A 20970-nucleotide genomic window follows, 5' to 3' on the forward strand; every position below is an offset into this window, starting at 1 on the left:
ATCTCCTGCTGTGGCTTCCAGTGCAGGTGACTTCATTGTTAACACCTCCTTCATTTAGCCATTTTTCTAAGAAAACAGAGATCTTTGTATTTCTGGCGCTCTTCTGAAAAGTAGGGTTGTTATTTTTTTATGTTGGTTTGGCATTTTGCACCCAAGATTTATTTTTTTTTTTCAGGCACATCCAGGCTTTACTACCAAGAAAATATGCAGTGTGACTTTTAAATAGGTATCTCTTGCAGTTTGTGATGCATCTGCTTTCTAAGATTAAAGTTCTCCTGAAAAGACAGACTGCAGAAAGTGTCTGCGCTTACTTTCCCCCTGCTGGTGCTTTTTATAGCAAAGGCAGAGGGACGCTGGCTGCATCTGTTTCTGCTGCCTTGTGGAAGATCTCAGAGCAGCACTATTCCCTGTCACTGAGCTACCTTTATTATGTGGCATTATGATTGCAAATAGCAGAGCTATCTTAGAATGTGTAAATTCATATGTTTATGGATGTAGACTCACTTAGATGTTGAGTGCATCGAGATATGAATACACGTTGTTCCAAGTGACAACTGGGAGAAGTTATCCCATTAGCTGTTGCAGAAAGAGCAAGAAAGAAACCCTGCCTTTGTACTGGGTGTAATTGAATAGAGTATAAACAATTCTCTAAAACTGCAAAATATTTTTGTGTGTCTTTATTAGTCTCTTTGGAGTATTACCTCTGCATTCCCTTTTATATGGATTGGTATCTTTAAACAGATGTAAATATTGTGATTTCCTTTTCACATGAATTCAGCATGTGATGTACAAATAAAAAGCAAGAGAGGTGCTGAATCTTAGGAAATTTCCATGAAGCTATTACACTTTTTTTTCCCCCCACTGGAGTTTTGATTTCTCAGTTTTAATCCATTTGTAGAACTCTTTAAAAACTTTTTTAGGAAATAGAGAACGGGCTGTAATATCCTGGTATTTTAGGACCAACTCACAACTTATGAAATGGAAAGTTACAGACCAATGTCCCTGATGTAGCCTGAATGCAGTGGTGTGAGCAAAAGTTAACATGAAGCAAATGCAGTGTCCAGAGTTCTACAGATGTAGTCTCTGGCTGCTGTTCTCTTTTTAAAAACGAGGTTGTGCTTAAAACGAAGTCCCAATGTGCAGTGCTTCAGGGTATTGCCTGCTGTGATCAGTAGTCTCTGAAGACTGTGTCACTGAGACTCAAGGAAAGGAGAGTCTTCCATTTACTGGATTTTAGGAATTTCAAGTATGCTTCACACTCTTAAAAGTAACTCTCAGAGCAGGAAAACGGTAGGATGTCCCTTACCTTAGACCTTTATGGAACTTTTAAGCAGTTGTTTTTGTTCTTACTCACTGAAACATATATATATATTTCTTTTTATATCAAGCTTTTGCAGTTTAATCCTGCGGAGCGTCTTGGTGCTGGCGTTGCTGGTGTTGAAGACATCAAATCTCATCCATTTTTTGCCCTCATAGAATGGGCAGACCTGGTGAGATGAGAGATGCGTGCGCCCTCTGAACAAACTCAGGTCAAGTGGACAGGTTTCTCTGGCACAGAAGTACCCTGACTTGCTTCCTTCGGATGTCCCAGCTCATTTGGACATTATGACTAAAGGATGCCGGACCAATCATGCCAAAAGCGAACACTTTTTAACAGGAATCACTGATTGTACAGGGTGCTAGCTTATTTTTATGGCAACTGGCTGCTATGTGTGTGTAAATCTTTTCACCAAAGGGTGATTTGTGATGAAACTGCTGGGTAGCATGTTTAGCACTGCCAGCTTGTCAACTAAGTAGAAACAGGAATGCCCTCCTGGTGCTTTGTCTGGTGACGGAAGTGTCTATAGAGTGTGCCAGTTGAAAACATCTTTTATACTGTCAGTAGACCATTTCGCTATGCTAAGTGCAGCTGTGGCGGGGCAGGGGGAGGAAGGAACAAATAATTTATTAATGGTATATGCTGAATAAAATACTAAAATGCTTTATGCAAAACCTGACACTTTAAAAATAATATATCCATTAAAAATTAAGAAAGCTGTTGCATAATACTGTGGAATGTGTCTTGAAAATGGCATATCACTTCAAACTGTGGAAAGAGCATATAAAAGGCAAATAATCCTGTCAAATGTTGTACTTTGTTGGCTGGCAATGTCTGTTTAAAACTCTTGACTCCGTTATATTTGACGAGCTACATGTTAAAGTCACTACAGAAAGGGAGATCTTTTCCTCAGTCAGATAACTGCTGCTTTTGCAATCTAATAAGGAGCAAGAAAACATAATGCTAAATAAATATATGGATTAAAAAAGGAGAAAATCTTCTCTCGTCATTGCAGCCACCACTCATCACTTAATGAACTTCACTTCCTCTAAGTGTCCTATTTTTAACTGTTTCTTCAGGAAAAAGCCTTTCTGCTCATGCTCTTCTGCTTGAGGAAGCTTCCGAACTCTTCTGTTTGTTTTTTAATAGTCTTAATAAATCAAAGAGAGCCTTCACCCACTCTGCTGCTTGAACAGGAAGAAGCCTGGGATTTGCTCATGCCAAATGACTAAGTGACATCTCTTAGCAAACCCTAGTGGGTAAGACTTGGGAGCGAGCCAATGAGCTGACCTGTTTGTTTGTTAGGAAGGTCTGGAGAATGGGAAAAGAAGACAAGACACGCAGAATATTTTGCTGTACGCTGCTGTTGCTGCTAAGCAGCCACGCTTGTGCGGGTTCCTGATGTACAAACACTGTGCACTGTGATGCTTGTATGGATTATGAATCTGTGCTCTTTCCTAAATGCTCTCTTTGCTGTCTTTTTTTTTTTTTTTTTGCGCTCTCTCTCTAACTTCTTCTTTCCAGCTTTATCCAGAGAACAAAGGCCAAACTCCTTTGGGAAAATGAGGTGACAGCAATGATTATTGAACTTACAATTCCAAAAAGAAAAAAAAAAAAAGTATTCTTCCATTTGTATTTTAGCAGTGTATTTTATGGGCACTCCCCAAAGTGCATCTGCACAGTCTCCATCTGTTAGACACCAGGTCGGTGTATTCAAATAAAGTGGAAAAGGAAAATGCTTCACTTAAACAAAGGAAATCTGGAAACTTTTTTTTTTTCCTTTTAAAATTATTCCACTCCCCTCTTTGTTTTTTTTTGTTTCTTCCCTTTCTTGTGATCACCAGGCCAGCAGAGGGGCTGTAACAACACCGCAGGTTGTAACCAGGTCACTAGTATCACTGCCTACAGAGTGCTGTCCAAGATTACCTCACTCTCAGAAACTGTGTTTCAACCTACCACCCTCTGGCTTCATAACAGGAACTCCCTCAGGTGAGCCACAGGAACAACTTCCTGCGCCGAGCGGGTAGGAAATCTCTACTGCGGACACCAAGCTGATACAGAGCTTCCTTCCAGCACTGCCCCGGCTGTGACTCTGGAGAGGGCTCGTTGCTCAAGGGACACCTCCTTTCCCTCTTCCACCTGACTCCATCCCTGGGGCTCTCTAGCTGCTAGCATCACCTGATAGTGTTGTCGCTTGTGTTCATCTGTCCCACTGCATTTGCCTGGCAGTAACTGTAAAAATAAAATTTTTCGTGTTACCTCAAAACGTTTTCTTGTTCAGGTTGAGCCAGCATGTTGGTTTTGAGTAAAGGCAGTACAATCTAGGACAGAAGGACAAGCAGCAGCAGGAGAACGCTATATACCAGCAGAAACCAAATGACCAGTGACTCTAACTGCTTTGATTTAGTTAATGACACAGAAATATTTCTTTTTCAAGTGCAACACTAAGTAGAGAGGAAATCTTAGATCACAGAGATCAGAAGAAACAGGACATTTGGCAAGACATCTTGCCATAAATACACCTTTGCTATACCACTGTTTTTTCATAACCCTACCATTGCCTCAAATAATGGATTTGCTAAAGAAAGCATTCTGGTGTTAACTGCACATAAGAAAATCTTGTTTCTCACCTTTTTTCTTTGTTTTTTCTTTAACCTGCATTATATGTTATATTGACATTTACACATATTCCTCTGTTTCCTCTGTACTTCTTCCTTTGTATAATGCTTTTTGACTTGGAAAATATTCAGGATTATCTTCTTTCTGGTGCCTCCTGTGAAGCCCTGTGGTGCACTTTTCTGTTTTGCTGACCGTTAAGTAGTGCAATGTCCATTGCACCTTCTGTGACACCTAATGGCTGATAGCAAAACAAACCTGCCATTTTGTTCACAGGAGTTATTGAGTCTATGTAAAACGCAGCCAAATAAGCTTATAGATTTTCCTAATCTCCTCTGAGTGTTTAGGTAAAGTAGGTAACACACTTGGGACGTCTCAAAGTGATAGTTCATTGCACACTGTTGAACCACTCAATATTTTTGTTGTCCTCTAAAATGCAGAGAAAAAAATATATGAAGGCTCTCTGACCTTCTCTTCTTTCTTCTTCTCTGACCACTTCTTTTTTTCTGATCTTGTCCTCTCTATCTCCAGCCTCCTATTCGCTGACCTTCTTTGACCTCCCATGACCATCATTTCTTCGACCTTTTCCTCTCCCCTCCACTCCTGTCTTCATTTTGAAATCTTGTCCATGCTCTTCAACAATCTCTGGCCTGCTGTGACCTTCTCTGGCCCTCCTTGGCCTTCTCTGCTTTTCTTGGCTCTTCTCTGACCTTCTCTTCTTTTGTCTTCATGGATTTCTTCATTCTAACCTTCTCTTCTCCTCTTTGTCCTTCACTGGTCGTCTCCTCTCTGCTCTGCTCTTTTTCCCTGTGTTGTGTGACCTTCTCTTCACTGACCTTTGACACCCACAACCATTTTTTCTTTGACCTCTTCTCCTCTGCTCCCATTTTCTTAAAAAAAAAATCATCTCTCTCTCTCTCTGCTCTGCTCAACTCTGTTCTTCCCTTGTTTTCTCTTCTTTGAGAAGAGTCTCTGGCCTCTTCTGACATCCTCTGAGTGCTCACGACCCTCTCTCTGACCCTCTTTACCTTCTTTCCACCTTTGAGCTTCTTCAACATTCTTTGAGCTCCTCCCGATCTTCTCTGACCTCATTTGTATTGAGTAGAGTTGCTGTGAGGCAACCTCAGGAAGGAATTGCCTCTCATGAAATACAAGGGGCATAACTTTGTTTGCTTTTAATGGCTGTATTCACAGCTTCTGTGCTCGTTGCCCAGCTCCTATATCTCCTGTGAAAATCACCTCCCAGACAGCAGTTATTGTCATGCTGACTCCCTGCACCCCTCGGGATGCTGAGTTGGCAGGGTTATCTGCTCTGGAACATCTCCTCGGCGCTCTTCTCCGTTTCTAAACCTGCTCGTTGGTGCGTCCCCACAGCGAAGGGCACTGGGATGAAGAAGGCTGGGGAGGTCAGCCTTCTCTAAATGAAGCGCTCAGCATAACAACACACGGGGAAGTGCGAAGTAAACCTCTGCGGGCTTTTTTTGAGCGCGCTGTCATTTGTTTTCTCAAGGACACGAAGTAGGAAGCCAGAGAAACAGAAACTTCCTCTCTGGCGAGATTTATGGCAGTGATTTAAGCAATAAAAATGAAAAAGCGCACTTGTTGATTTCTTCGTGTCTGTGCTTTCTGCGCGCGCTTTGTTGTGGGGGGCTGAATGCAGCCGCTCCTAGGCCGCTGCTGTGTGTGAGGAGGCCTCCGGGCCAGGCCCCAGCGGGTGTCGGTGAGCGGCCCCAGCGCTGCCCTCAGCCACCACTGAGCTCCCCGAGGCCTGTAACGTCTGTCAGATACACACAGGGGCCTTGTGGGGCCCGGCTGCAGAGGAGAGGTTTGGCAAGGGGCAGCACAGCCAGCTCCCGGGAGGGGGGAATGGGGCTTGCTAAAAGGTGCTGTGCGGCTGCTGCTGGTGGTGCGGAGCCATCTCCTGTGGCAGCCCTAACCCAAACTATGAGGTATCCCCAAGGAACCCCAAAATTCTTGGGGGGAAGCGGTGGATGCAGTGACATCCCCTGTACTGCTGCATACAGAACAGAGGGGGCTAATCCAGGCTAAGCAGAGAGGATGCTCCAGTCTCCCGGCAGCAGGTGACAGCTTAATGCACTGCCTCAACAGGACCTCGCTGCCTCTTGGCCGACCAGAGGCTCTCCTTCTCCAAAGGCAGCCCTGTCCCCGTCTTCTTGGCCCGGGGACCCAGCAGGAGGGATTAGAGCTGCCGCCGGAGGGCTACGGTGGCACCAGGATGGGCAGGAGGGCCAGGGATGTGCGCACCGCTGGGCAGCAGGGAGCTAGCATCCTCTTGGGAAGGCTGTAGGCGGTCGCCTTGATGCTTCGCTGCCAAGATCCTAAGTTTGGCAAGTCTGGGAAAAGTCCTTCTGGGGGCAATAAACTAGACAAGCCAACTGGCAAGCGGTGGAGCGGGATAAAGATGGGCCAGCTAGGGAAGGAGCAGATGTTGCAGGGGTCAGCAGTCCTCAGCAAAGCCTTGCTAGCCTTGCTCTGTGCCCGGGAGACAGAGCCGTTTTGCCACGGCATGATCTCACCACAGGAGCCGGGTGGTGATGAACGACAGAGCTGTGAATCAAAATAGGTGCAGTGTGGCCGGACAAAAGGAGAGCGGATCTGCTGGCTGCGATGCCGACAGCTCCTCCTGTGCCGCAGGGAGCGTGGCTGAAGCGGGGGCTGGAGGCAGCAGGCGAGGTGCCCGGGGGCCTCACTGGTGTGGAGCTGGGTCCTGCCTGTTTGCTGCCGTGCCCTACCAGCGAAGAAATATCCCAAGCAAAGAAACTCTGGTTTTCTTCTATCACCTGCTCGGTTTTATCTCCTCCACCGCTGAACTCCTCTGCGCCCTATTCTACCAGTTTCTCACACCCCCGTCCCTCAGCTGAGCCATTTCTCCCTGAGGTATTTTCTAGATTTGCCCAGCTCCCTCAGTCCGTGTCCTGTGTTGCATCCCTCAGCCCTGGCCGCAGGTTTTCTCACCCTTCCTGTGCCTCTGCTTCTGAAATGCCATCCCAAAATGCCGGGACCTGGAAGTGGATTATCAGATGCAGCTGTTATCCCCACGTAACGATGAAACCAAAGAGAGGATTGCTCCCACAGTATGAAAATGCCGTGGTTGTAAAAGGGTTAGGAAATTGCTTACTGCAGCAGCGTGTGAGTAATGAGTTTTACGGTGCCCGGCGTGGTGGTGGGACAGCAGAGAAGAAACCTTCATGAGAGGGGATGGTGCTGCACGGTGATTTAGGGCTCGCTGCTGGCTGGCGGTGCTCCATGCACGGTCCTGCCTGAGCACTGTGCTCTGGCATTTGCCAGCTCATAATCTTCCTTTACGAACCAGGCATGGAGAAGAGCTACTTCAGCGTTGTGGACCATGAGCCAAGTGGCATATATCCTTTCTCCGGACTTTTTTTAACCTCCCTCCCTGCTGCTCTGCCTCCTTCCTTTCCAGCCTCAGCCCTGAGGGGAACTCAGACCTCAGGGAAGTCCTCCAAGCCCAGGCCCTGTTTCCTCATGGTGTCCCGCAAGCCGAGTGAAGTGAGAGGTGAGCTCTGTGAGCGTGGCCTGGGTGGCTCTGGCTCCTCACAGGTGCTCTGTGGCACCGAGGAGAGTCCTGAGAGGATCGGCTGTACAGGGTAATGTGTTGCACAGTGTGAAATCCCGGCCCCCTTCACATGGCTGGGAGACTTTGCGGTGGTCAGGAGTTTACCCTTGAATTACAGAGAGGCCAATTCCATGAAAACAGGTATAAAGAGCATATTTGCTTTCTTACTTCAGGCATACACACCTCGTTTCGGATTCAGTGCTAAAGAAATAAGCTAGTGCTTTATATGAAGGCCCGAGGTTGTGGCTAATGTGGCCACCTCACAGCTGCCCCAAGCCAGGCTGAGCTCTGGAGCTCTTCTCCCTCAGCCCTGGTGGGGCCCCGGGTTGCTGTGGGAGCCTGGACAAGTCGCCCGCCCCATAAGACAGGGGGGTGCTCTGTGGGGTGCTGGAGGTGTGGGGTCAGGCAGCGTGTGCCCCATGCCTTGAGGCCGAGAAGCCTGCGATAAGCAGCGCTGCGCCTTCCTCGTTGGTGTGACCGGAGAGCTGAGGGCAGAGAAAAGCAGGCGTCTGGTTTCCTCCTTATTTCTTTTCATACATAACTCCTTGTTCTTGCACCCTGGGCTCCGACAGCGTTGGGAATATGCAGGTTTGGTTTCCCCCCATTCCCCAAAATGTATTGCTTTGGTGAGCCCCTAAACAATAGGTTTTTGTCTAAATCATCACCAGTGAGACTGTCAGGAGAGGCCCCCCCTCTCCCCCCTCCCGCTCTCCTCCTTTTGTCTCCTTCAGTCACCGGGGTCGGGATCCGCCGCCAAACGCAGACGGCGGCTGCTTTTCCAGGCCCCAGATGCCAACGCGTGGCAGCATCTGGCCGCTTGGCAGGCACAGGGCAGCTGTGCTGTGCTGTACCGTGCCGTGCCGTGCCGTGCCAGCCACGGTGCTGCTTCTCTGGGCACAAGGGGCCCAACCGAGGAAGATGGGTAAGGGTGACACCCGTGAAGGGACGGGGATTATCGGGCACCGCAGCCGCCGTCGGAAGCGGCGCCGTCTCCCGACCCCGTTTTTTTGTCCTGTTTGGCGGCGTCTCGTGTAACCTTACCTCCTTGTGCTGAGAGCATTCCACGTGCCTTAAGGCATGGAGCTCCTTGAAAGAGAAATACAAATCACTAGAAATGTAGAGATAAAACCCTCTCCTTGGAGGCCATGTGTTTGGCATGGGAAACGCGTGATAACAGCTTGCTTTAGAAAGGTGACATTTCCACTGAAGGCTGAATAATAAAAAATGCATTCTAAAAGCCGAGGTTTCCCCTGTCTTCTGATATATTAGACTTTTGCGATGAAGACAGCTTCTGGGAGTGGGGAATCTGCTGCTTCCTTGAAACACATGCGTGGGAGCTCTCCCCAGTCCTAATGGGTGTCACACGTGGCTCGGGCTGCATTAATGTGGCAAGCTCTATTAAAGGGATCGTTGGTAGCCGCTTGCGAGCCGTGAATCAAAGCTGCTTTTCCCCAACTTTGTTTTAGCTCCGGCTCACACACCTAGACAGACTTGCCTAGGGTTAAGTCTCTTTTAATATGAAGATGGGTAGAAAAGATTCGGAAACGCTTTCTTTATTTTCTACTTTTAATTCAGAACTTGCTGGTGAAGGACTCTGGAGGGATGGGGAGGGAGGAGGCAGCTTACAGAGCCCTCCGAGGGTGGTGCTGAGCCTGTGCTGTGGTGTTCTCATGAGGGGAACGGCTTCACTGGCAGGCAGCTACTCGGCTCCTGACACCACGCAGTATTTGCCGCAGACAGGCGTAAATGCCGAGACTGTGTTGACAAATGCCTCGTCAGTGCAAGATAGTTAAACCTGCTTGTTTAATCATTTGTGCGCTGTTACGGCTGGGGCTTTCAAACAAGTAAGCTGCTGCTTCAGAATACGGTGCATACAAAGGCTGCAAATGCTCAGAGCTGCTTCACGTGGGATGTTCAGGATGCCCTTTTTATTCAGAGCCTCTTAGAAATATAGTACCCTATCTTTTATTATGGTTCTTTCTTTCTTATTCTTTCTCTTTCTTTCTTTCTTTCTTTCTTTCTTTCTTTCTTTCTTTCTTTCTTTCTTTCTTTCTTTTTTCTTTCTTTTTCTCTTCTCTTCTCTTCTCTTCTCTTCTCTTCTCTTCTCTTCTCTTCTCTTCTCTTCTCTTCTCTTTTCTCTTCTCTTTCTCTCTCCCTCTCTTTCTTCCTTTCTCTCTCTCTCTCCCCTTTTCTCTTTCTTTCCTCTTTCCTTCTTCCCTTCTTCCTTTCTTTCTTCCTTTTTCCCTAGAAAAGGTATCATTTATTGTTTTTGAAATAAAAGACCTGGAAACCTGCTTTACAATGTGGAGATAGGCCACCAGTGCTGGCACGGTCCCTTTAGCGCTCCCACACCTTGTCCCACAGCATGTGCACGGAGGCACGTGAGGATGTGTGTTTTGGGATGGCCTTTCTGGCACAGGGATGTGGAACCCGTGCTACTGATCGCCTCCTGTCCATAGCTCGATGTGGCTTTTTGACCTCCCTCCCCTTCCACAACAATATCCGCCTTCATACCAGCATACTATCTTGTCACATTGTTGGCCTCATCTCTGGAAAAATAGTACCTAAAATTAAAGATTTTCTTCCGTTTTGGAATTTTTGAAGTGATCTTTGTCACTTAAACAGGGAGAGAGTGGCGCAAATCAGGGCTCCTTTCACAGTGTTAATTGGAAACGAAATGGAGATGCCTTTGGAGACTTTCTGCAGACCCTCTTTACGCTGTAGTAGCTTTGTGGCCCTTTCAAAATGCTTCTGGTGTGTGGATAATTTTTTAATCAAAAGGTTCATTGTTGAGGGCTGATCAAAAGAGAACACCCCACTGAAATGCGAGCCTGTTGTTTAGTCAGACAAAAACTTAAAACTGAAATGTCAAGTCAGTATTTAGAGAGAGACTTGTGTGGTGCACACTTGTGAAAAATCCTGTGTACCTGCTGTAGGGACAGCAGACAGTATAAATATGTACCCCTATGAGTGTGCTCCAGCTTTGTCTATTGCCCAGGACAGCCAGGCAGACTCATCTGAAGCTTTTGGAGACCAGACTGCTTCTGTGGTACTTCCAAATGAATGGCCTCATCCTCTCTCACTATGTGTATGCTTCGTGTGATTTTTTTTTCCCATTTATTAACTAAGTAATTCATTTAATGTTGCTTTTTAACTTAATTGATATGACTCAGTTATTTTTCACTCTTTTTTTCCAAGGGGATTTGGTTCTGACTTGCCTTCTGGCCACCAAAAGGATGGTTGGCTGTAGAAATTGTGGCTTTCATTCGATTCAAATGTTTTAAAAGCTTGTACCTTTCTTTTTAGTACAACCCCATATCTTGTATGTTGAGGCCCAAGAGCTGCACAAGTTTGTAAGTCTAATGAAAATATTTCCAGACATATAAGAAATACTTTTAAAAATCACTTCAGCATAATGAGGAACTTTGCAAGTAACACAAATTCTCTTGGCTTGGGGCACAAGGCAGCCTTCAGCTAGTGGCCTTTTTAGGTGGAAACTTCTGTCCTTTATCGTTCATCCCTATAATGGGAGTAGCAGCCCATCTTTACGTACAATTAATAAAATAGCTTAATTAACTCGGCCAATTAAACAATTTCTGAGTGGATGACTGCCACAAGGACCAACAGACAAGTTAGCCTTTCGGGGGGGACTGAAGAAAGGTAACGGCAGAGATCTGACGCAGTGGGCCGCATTTGGAGCCCTCCTCCAGAGCAGAGGCAGCACAGCTTCCAGAAGGGGGCTGGGAGCAGGTCAGGTTTCTTCTGGTTTCCACCTTCCAGCCCTGCTGTTTCTAATGTATCTGGTGTCACCACTGTTCTTTTAAACAGGACTTTGGGCTGCAGACTAGGCTAACCCTTCTTCTGGTGTAAAAAAGAAAGGTCCCTATCCCAACCAAGAGTGAAGTGTAACTCCTGGAGAGGGGCACCAGGCCTCAGGGCTGGTGGAGCAGAGAAAGGAGCCTGCTCTGTGTTCAGAGAGCTGTGTTTTGTTGTTGTGCTGTGGTCTTGTACGAGCCACGTACAAACCTGAAAGAAGGAGCATCCCCAGCCTCAGAGATACTGTTCAAACAGCCGCATGCCAGAGGGCCTGAAGAAACGGGGCTGAAGCCACAGCATTTGGTGGTGTTGCTCATGCTGGGATTGGGCATTTCAGTCTCTTGTTTAGTCACTTGGTATGTAGCATGTGCTTCCCAGCCCGCTGCCGTGCTCACCGTGCTAGGTGAGGTGTACGTGATTTATACCCACCATGGCTTTCTCACTTGTTCATCTTGTTCCCCAGTGAGGAACAACGAGGGATGAAAAACCCCAAAGTGCTGGTGTTCAGGTGTCTGTGTGGTGGGAGTCTCGGGGGGCGCCGTGCAGAAGATCTGCCCTGAGCAGTGGGCGACCACAGCCACATACCAGATGCCACATACCCCATGGCACCTGCATGCCAAGGACACCCCGGGGAGGCCACCAGGCCCACCACCACTCCCTCCTCACTGGGAGGCTGGCGAGGTTCTCCAGCAGGGGACCGTCATCAGGGAGCGAGCGTTTTCCCCTTTCATATGAAGCAAGATGTACTCCTACTGCGTCCCTGTTTGCACAACGCTTATTTGTTACGGCCCTTAATCAGGGCTGGAGCAAATACACCTAAGGAAAACATAATGTGTAACAATGGATTTTTTAGTAATTAAATTTGTAACTCGTTCTCTGAAGTCTTGATTAAACAGCATTAAATGTCACAACGCTGTGTGAAGTATCCATTATCAACAAAAATCAAAACAGGTATAAAACCTCTAAAGGAATTTTGCTTGGAGTGGTCAAATTTCAGTGCAAACACAAAGGGTCAACTTGTGGCACTTGGCTTCTGTATTCAGCTCATAAGCATCTCGGCATATTTGCTTTGCTCTGTCTGTCGTTTTCCTCCTCTGTTCCCCTCTCCATACATCAGTGTCGGGGAGTTCAGACATCACAAGGGCCGGTGGTTTTTTTTATTATTATTGTAGTGCCTAATGTGGAATTTAGCATGAGCAACACTCCTTCCTGTCGGTACTTGGAAACTCTTTTGTGTTACGTCCGTCCTTTCTCTGAAGTAATCGCCCAACTATTCCTAGCAATAAAATATTCCTCTCCAGCCCCATCAGATATGTTAGAAAGATTAGTGGAAGATCTGAAGGCCTAGTTCAGCTAAGTTAAACAAAACTTCCATGGGCTTTAATGTACTCCTTTTATTTTACTGCAGATACTGCCTGAGGACATAGTATAGGAAAAAGACATCCAGATACCGCCTGATAGAAGCAAGCAATGCACTTTATAGCAAGGCTACACATCTGAACGACGTTAGGGCGTATGAGCGACCTGCCAAAGGAGAGGAACACAGGGAATAGGAGCTGTGCATATCTATATCTTTCTACTTTTTTTTTTTTTTTAAATTAACTTAAAAAACACTACATTGAAGATTTGTCCAAAAATATATTACAGTGCTGGAAAATGGACCTGTATCTCCTGTCAACTGGAAAGGCAGTGAAGCTCTTGCATTGCCACAGCTGAGGAGCTGAGAAGAGAAACCATTTTCAGTAAAGCAGCTTAAAAACCTTACTTGGCACTGGTGCCTAAGACGCGCTTTGGGGTAGGGAAGGTTTTCGTAAAACATTGAAATATCTACTTGGCTAAATTGGGAGAATTTGTTTCCCTTGCTTCTTGCTGAGAGACTAGTTGAAGCAGAACCACAGCACCTGCCGAGAGTTCGGAAGGCCTTAAAGCACATAGAACCAGCTCCTTGGTGACATGAGGCTTTAGGGGCGAAACTTCTTGTCCTTTGGCCTTCCTTTGGTCTCTTCTCAGCAGGACAGAGCCCAAAACTCCAGTCTGGGCTTGGGAAGTGGAGGCTGCCCCCAGGGAGGCGATGGCTCTGCCTTGGGCATCTCCTGTGGTGGTGGGCCGGGTGCCCTGCTTGCTGCCCTGGTCCAGACTGCCGGCTCCTGCTGCTTCGTCTCAAAAAAAAAAAAAAAAGTTTACTTCAGTTTGAGGGTATTTTTGAGCACTACTTTTTTTTTGTTTTGTTTTTGTTTGACAGCCATGACAGCCTCTCCTCATTATTATGGAAAATATAGGGTTGGTGGTAATTACTATCTGAGTATGAATGGGAGCAGAAGTGGGCATAGCCTGCTCTGGCCTTTCTTTGACAAGGTATAACTTTCTTCTGAATTTCTGTGTTAATTAATGCTTATTTAAAAACCACTTTAATTGGCAGTAAACACCTCAACTTTTTGTATTCATTAAAATGCAGCCATTGATGTGTGATGGATTTTTTAAAGCTTAATTAACTTTCTTTCTGTATATATAACCTATAATAATGACAAATACTGGAAACTGCTTTTTTTTTTTTTCTTTTTTTTTTTCTTTTTTTTTTTCTTTTTCCTTTTTTTCCCCCCATTTTTGGACCTCCCCCTGATGTTGCCATCACTTGAAGAAAAGCCATAAAATGTGCCCTGACTTGGCTGGGTCCAGGAGGAGTGGGGACAATAATGCAGCCCCCCTGGGAGCTCCTGTCCCACGCTGGCAGCTGGAGCCTTGTGGCTGCCCTTGCACCCGAGCAGAAGCAGGGTTCCTTCTCCTGCACCTTCTCTGCGTGCTGTCATCATCACCTTTAATAAAATTGCAGCGTGAAACTTTTTCTCAGGTAAGCTCGCAGGCTTGCTCTTCCCCGAAGCAACAAAATGTCTCTGTGGAAATGGATTTTCTGGTTCTTTAAAAAAAAATAATTCAGATGGGTTTGTCCACATGCACATGTGGAAGTGCCAAGTTAAATGAACCAAGGAACAGCTAAAAGCGTTTTCCCCTTTCTCCCGTTTTCAGCCCACATCTCAGCCACAGACCAGGACTCAGCATAAACCTCGTAGTGCGCTGAAGTGAGTTATGAATGCAGGCTGTGTTTTTTAAGTATATCAGCATTTTGGGCTATGAAATTAGACTCCCAAATCATGTTTGGGTGTGGGATGTTGGTACTTTCTGAAGCACTGATCCTTCGTATACAACAGAATTTTCAAACAAGCATAGCACAATACAGGGATTCATGCAAAACACGCAGTTTGCTTGGTTCAACTGTTGCACACAGATCATTTCCTGGGTTTCCTCTGCAATTTCTGGTATGTTCTTACATAAGGTGGGTAAATCAGAAGTTTGAAAAGGGGGAAGCTGGCTTGGGAAGGCACCTGTACTGTGTACATTTGAACTGCATGAAACTATTCAATTTCCAGAAGTGCTGAGCCCTAAACAACTTCTACTATCCAGTGAAATGGAAACTTGTTTAGAAGTACCCTGTAAAATAATCTTAATTCTCCTTTACGCTGTGCACTTTCTCCAACCCAGTCGATAACCCTAATGCGGTTCAGTTCTTTTCTCTTTACATGATCAGGCTGACCATCTGAATTCTCCACTGCAACAGTAATAAGCTGAGATATTCCCTCCTGCTTTGTAAACTGCTGTGTGACAGAGCTAATGCTGGTACTTAGTGCCTACTGCACCTTGTCTGCTTTACAGGGACCTGCCACTCTGTGCCGACGGACATCAATCTTTATAGCTGCAGCTTAGCGTTCAGCGAAGCAGCTGCTTCTTGGAGGTATGTGACTCAGCGCAGTATTCCTTTGGGGACAACCAGTCTTGTCCACCAACTTTTCACATAGCTCCCTGGCTGGCTGTGTTCGATCAAGACTATTCATTCCTCATACTCTCACTCCCATCTTGCCCGAATTTGCTCCGTCCATCAGGCAGGGATCAGGCCTGTGGCCGCACGGACTGGGAGCTATGAAGCTTGCTGTGCCTCGGCTGCTGGGTAGTTCTTTTCTGCAGCTCAGGAGGAGGATAAACAAGAAATGCAGCCATTAAGAGCCTGGTTTCTCTCACCAGCTCAAGGTAAGTCCATCAGGGTGACAATATTTAAGTATCTTAAAATCTCTCTTCATCTGGTTAAATGTGGATGGCATGCAGTATCTGAACATTAATGCTAACTTTCTTCCTGGGCTGATTTCAAGGCTATCATTAAAATAAAATGCTGCTGCCTGTTAATTTGACCATGTCAATAAATAAAAATGTCCATAACAAGTGTATGAGGCTAATTAGGATTTTATGGCTGTGTTGTTCTGGTTGATAGTTGTGCTGCCGGCTTGCTGGGTCTTTATGTTTCAGTGATGTACACCTCATTGATGCATAACATGTAACACCTGTTGATGCGTTAAATGTTCAGTCCTGGCAATTGGCCCTCACATCATTTCTGGGTACAAGAGCTCTGTGTAGCAGACTGCAGGTCTCGTAATTAGGCTTCCCTCGTTTAGAAGAGCTTTTCTTAAATGACAACATAAAAGCTTCTGAAGACCTGATGAAGTTTCCTGGAAGTTTGTGAAAAAGGCCAGCACTATTTGCTGTTGCAAAAGGGTCAGTTTATAGCCGTGGGCTGGCTTGGTCCTTGCAGTAGTTCCCTGCACTGGGATGCTGACGGCTCGAGGCACGGCTGCCCTTCCTCTCTCAGCACATCCCAACAAGCACACAGCGCTAGCAGTGCTACCATTTCTTTAGTTTGTGGTGCCATATGGAAAAATAGGAATTCTGAAATAAAACGAGTATTCACTGGATCGAGTAGCTGTCCTTCATCCCTTTTCAGTACCAGGCCTGTCTGAGAATCACATCTGTATAATAAAAAGCTGTGAAATAATTTTCTTGAAGGTAGAGTTTCCTGCAAAGTCCAATTAGTTTCAGTCTCTGCTTTGAAATGTAAAGATTATGCCTGTTTTACCTTTGTTTAGTTGAACTGCTTTCAGCAGATCTACTTGAATTACTGTTTTTAAAATCCTGTTAGTGTCTTAGTTTTAACAGGATTTTTGGCTGTGGCTTGCACAAGCCCATTTAACACCATGCTTAACTAGAAATATTATCTTTTGCCCGGAGTGCTGGCTCCCAGACTAAGCTCCACGGAGACTTGTGTATGCTGTGGCAGAGGCTGGGAGAGGCTTAGGAGAACCAGCCTGTGCTAACGGAGGGGGTAGAGGTAACCACCTCCCGGGGTCAATGGCAATAGTGGCCACACACCTTGGGGTTTCTGTTCCATGGGAGCAAACACATTCCTCTGCTGCCTGTTGTAAGGACATTAGACATATATCATATAATACACATATATATATATTAAATATCAATATATATATGTCTATATAACGTTAGAGATACATCTGTAGAGATATATTATATACATATATTCCATAAAAACTATTGAGAGATTCTATGCAAACATCTGCTACATTAACAGGACAATATTACCCATCACAAACAAAAAGCAGGTAAGGAGTCCTGATTCAATAAATGAACACAAGAAATACAGATATATGCACATATATATGTATATAGATATAAAGCAGCAGTTTTTTTCTCCCCCACCTGAGCTCTGTCATTCTGTACCATCTCAGAATTTAATTTTTTTTTTCAGAAAGCTGCATGGTTGCCAAATGAAAATAAAGCTTGTACAAAAGATGCTACTGCTGTTTTTCTATAAGATACTCCATGGTGGAAATGTGTAGAAGAGCAAGGACTAAAGCAAAGGAGCGGGAGGAAGACCTGAAGAATGACTTTCAGCAAAAGGTGGGTGTATTCTGATGCGGAATTCAGATTTTGCTTTTCAGTTCTTGCTTTTTGGCAGAAGTTCTCTCCTAAAGGAAAGGCCACATTTTTGACTGAAAAACATCTCATTTGGTTTTGCCTGTGGTTTGCTTGTTACCAAGATGTCGGTGACTCGACTTCAGAGATAAGTCATGTTGACTGCCACGGTGCTATCACAGCCCCAGCTAGCAGCTGATAGGAAAGCAGCCCAAACACCAGGTTTTACAGTTCAAAATTTGAAACCCCTACCACCCTCCCTCTGCAAACTGACTCATGAGTGGATGATGAGTAGAGCTGCTGGATGGAACAGGTCAGAACTGTTTAGGAAGCTGACCTGGAAATCTTTGGGAGCTTCTTTTTTTCCAGACTTCAAAAGGTTTCCAGTCAGTTTCTGACTGTGGAATTCAAGCACTGGGATTTAAAGATGCAGTTTATGAAAACACCTTGAAGATTTCCGTAAACAACTTCTTGCTCTGCTAAATTTGTCTATCACATTGTTTTATTTTGTTGCTTGATATGTAAAATATTTTTATTTGTTAAGTGTCTTCTTTCTAATTGGACACCCAAATCATATCTTGGCGCTTCGATAATTTTTGGATGTATTAATTTTTTTGCTATGCAATGGTTATTTTTCAGTTTGAAAATTTCAGCTTTCAATATACATAGAAGCTTACTTTGCTGTTTTCAAAACATCAATTCTGAAAGCGCAAATGTCATAAAACAACACACGTGGTGTCCATTTTGAGGATCTGTCTTGTATTTCTTGCTTCCAGAGAGCATGGACTAAAGGATTTTTCATGATCTATATCTTAAAGACTTTGCCCTCCCTCAGTACCTTCCTGCTATTAATTCCCTTAAAATATCTGTATTTGGTTTTAGTGGTTGCCTATGGACAAATGTGGAACAGTATCAGTATGTATCAGTATCACAATGTATCAGTAATCTTGACGCTCTGGAGTTTGGCAAAGGGGATGTTGTACACTTTTTGTCAGAAAATGTATTAGCAAATCAAAACATTTTGCACACAGCTAAAAATGTCACTATTTTTTTTCCTTTTTTTTTTTCCATAACAAACTCTCCTTAAAAAATCCTCATCCCCATGCTAGGAAAAGTGGAAAATTAGAGAAGAGAAAGTCAGCAGCAAAAAAATGTTGGATTTTTTACCAAATAACTTTTACCAAAATGAAATTTTTCTATAAAAATTGATTTTGTTTAACAAGCTATTTTGATTTGATTATTGTTTTTATTTTTCAATGGCAAGTTATTTACTGTTTTCTTTTCTCCTCATTGTGTGGCCCTGGGCCTTATTAAATGTGTTCTATTCAAACCCTGCTCTGAAGACAGAAATATTAATTTCCACATGGGCTTTTCTATAGAACTCATTGCTATGGTAACTGAATGTTTCATAAACATTAATGAACTTATTTTCACTGCACTGCAGTGAGGCATTGGGTGGTGGTATTATCCCCATTTCATGATGAAGAACTGAGGCAGAAAGAGATTAAGTACAAAAGTATTCACTAATTTTAAGTTCCCAATCTGAGATGCACGCTCTGATTTTTCAGAGGACTTTAGCTTGTTATCTGTTCAAAGCACAGCTCCCATTGCTGTCAGCTGCAGCTGTGAGTTCAAATTTCTTTGTGCTTTCTTTAGTGGGATAGAGACTGCTTTAATCCCGTTCATACACGGCCTTTTAAATTTCTTTCCTCCACGATAATCAGAAAGAACTGAAACTTATTAGGTACTGGCCAAATACTCTTTCTACATGTTAACTGAAATGACAATACTTTACATAATTTTATCCAAATACCAATTCATAGCTTTGGTGTTATAACTAAAATAAGAAACAAACTTATTCTAACTTCTCAAAGATTAAAAAAACATTTGCTTTGGTATAGTGTATTTTTAACATTCACGAAAGAGGGAAACAATCCTGGGAATCAGTTGTTTTGAGGTTAATCTGGAGGCTAGTGATGGAGCTACAAAGAATTAAATTGGTGTTTGGAATCTTGGATCTTCATCCAGAGTAATTCATTTAAAAAAATAAATTCTACTATCCCTGAAAGCAAAGATACTACTTGTTTGTGGGATTTACAAACAGGTGAATCAAACGTTTCAAACACACCTGGGCTTTGGCAAAGTTCAGGTTCATGGTCTTTGACCTGCAGACATCCTCTTATATAGGAAGGGGTTTAAAAGGATGGTTTTATGCTTTTAGACAGCAGAGCTTTATAGTGGCTTCAGATATCTTGAAGATCCAGCCTTCAATTTGCATCAGAATATGTCATGTGGACCCACAGCTACTTATTTAAATCTAATTTTGCAGTCTCCTGTCCCATTATTTCCTTCAGGCCTGCAAGTATAAACAAAATGCAAAGTTTACTCTCAGATTTTCCCTGAGAGATTTATTTCTGTAGCAAACTTTTGTAGGTGTTTTTCTGAGGCAGTGGTTTATAAAGCAAGCACTGACCCCATCTTAGCCACAGAGGTGCAAACAGGCTGTTGTAATACCATGTTGTTGAATTTTTCTTCCAATGCGGAATGAAAGAGAGCTTGCCCTTTTCCTCAAATCTCTCCCTGATCGAGAGATGAGTGAGCTGGTAACTACAATATCCAACAGCTTCACCAAGTCGAGAATGCGATGTCTGTGTAATAACGCTCAATTTTGCACACTTCAAATCCATTAGTAGCAATTACCTTACCTGAGGTGTTTTGAGTTAGTTTTAGCACAGCATTCTTGCAGTTGGTAGATAATGAGTGTAATAATGTATACAGCATTTTCAAGTCTCTGTTTTTAGCTACAATAATGCCATTAGGATTCTATTTAGCAAATGTGTGCTTCATGTAAAAAGTTAAGACTTTTTTGTTCATGTTTTTCACCCCACCTCTTTCCTTTGCACCTCACGTCCCAGTCTATGCAGCGCTGGTTTTCCTGCAAGAGCAGGGGAGTGTTTTGGCCACCATGTGTGTGCAGAAGCAGTGGGGCCTAGCACATTGATGCGAAAAACAGGGTGCAGGAGAGCAAGGCTTTGCCTTGCTGCAGCCTGCTGGGCACCCCAGGGAAGCCGCATGTCTGTGTTCTGTTTTGTCCTGCTTGCCCATGAAATGGGGAGGCTGACATGCCTGCAGCACCCCGTGGCAGCTGCCCAGCTGGTGGGCTGTGTGGTGGCAAGAGGTGGAGGCTGAAGCACCTTTCCCTAGGGATGCGGCTTGGTCCTCCGCACTGGGGGTCCTCAGGCACCATGGATGTGCTCCATGTATCCCCTGCCACACTGGTCTCTTTCCCTCTTTGGGAAAAGGATTTATAGCCTACACAGGGATTACAGCTGAGAGGAGCACAACCTGGGCCGGGGGATATACGGGGTGGAGAGTAATGTAAAGTTGGCTGCAATGCATAAAGTCCCAGGCTTGCCTGTTTCCCGATGTAAATGGGGACACTTGGCTCTGGTTTGGGTGGGATAACCCTGCCCTTGCTATGGGCTGAGGAGCCACCCCAGAACACCTCCATATCCCTCTACATCAGGTAAGTCCCGCTGTCCATGTAGGGAAGTAACTATTTTTCAGGAGAGCTTCGGGTTGGGAGAACTGGAATGCTGCTGCACAGCCAGGGTTTCATTCCCTCCACCCATGGAATAGGAAAACAAGAGTTCTGATTTTGGCTATCATCCGAACCAGAAGATGCTGCTAAGCTGCCCCCTTCCCCCTATAGTTTTCTAAGACATAAGATTTCTTTGGTTTTATCTTTCCAAAGAATTCCTCACCAGAGAGCAAGAAAATTGCTGGGGAAATATAATTGATGCCTTTGTAGATG

General features: G+C 44.7%; 1 protein-coding gene and 1 long non-coding RNA gene across 6 annotated transcripts in view; both read left to right on the forward strand.

Annotated features, from left to right (window-relative positions):
* The window catches only part of RPS6KC1 (ribosomal protein S6 kinase C1), an 88655-nt gene extending 86323 nt beyond the window's left edge, over positions 1-2332 (forward strand). For all 5 annotated transcript variants that reach the window (XM_066993647.1, XM_048057613.2, XM_048057614.2 and 2 more), the window contains one exon: positions 1389-2332. In XM_066993647.1, the coding sequence (XP_066849748.1) occupies positions 1389-1499 (111 nt within the window). In that variant the 3' untranslated portion in view covers positions 1500-2332. The remainder of the gene's footprint in view (positions 1-1388) is intronic.
* Positions 2333-14228: 11896 nt separating this feature from the next.
* LOC125182054 (uncharacterized) lies at positions 14229-17920 on the forward strand. The gene is made up of 3 exons (XR_007160971.2): positions 14229-15135; positions 15284-15428; positions 16990-17920. It is a non-coding gene; the product is annotated as an uncharacterized lncRNA (long non-coding RNA).
* Positions 17921-20970: the final 3050 nt, after the last annotated feature.

Source organism: Anser cygnoides, chromosome 3 (genome assembly GCF_040182565.1).
Source record: "Anser cygnoides isolate HZ-2024a breed goose chromosome 3, Taihu_goose_T2T_genome, whole genome shotgun sequence".
Taxonomy (NCBI): Eukaryota; Metazoa; Chordata; class Aves; order Anseriformes; family Anatidae; genus Anser; species Anser cygnoides.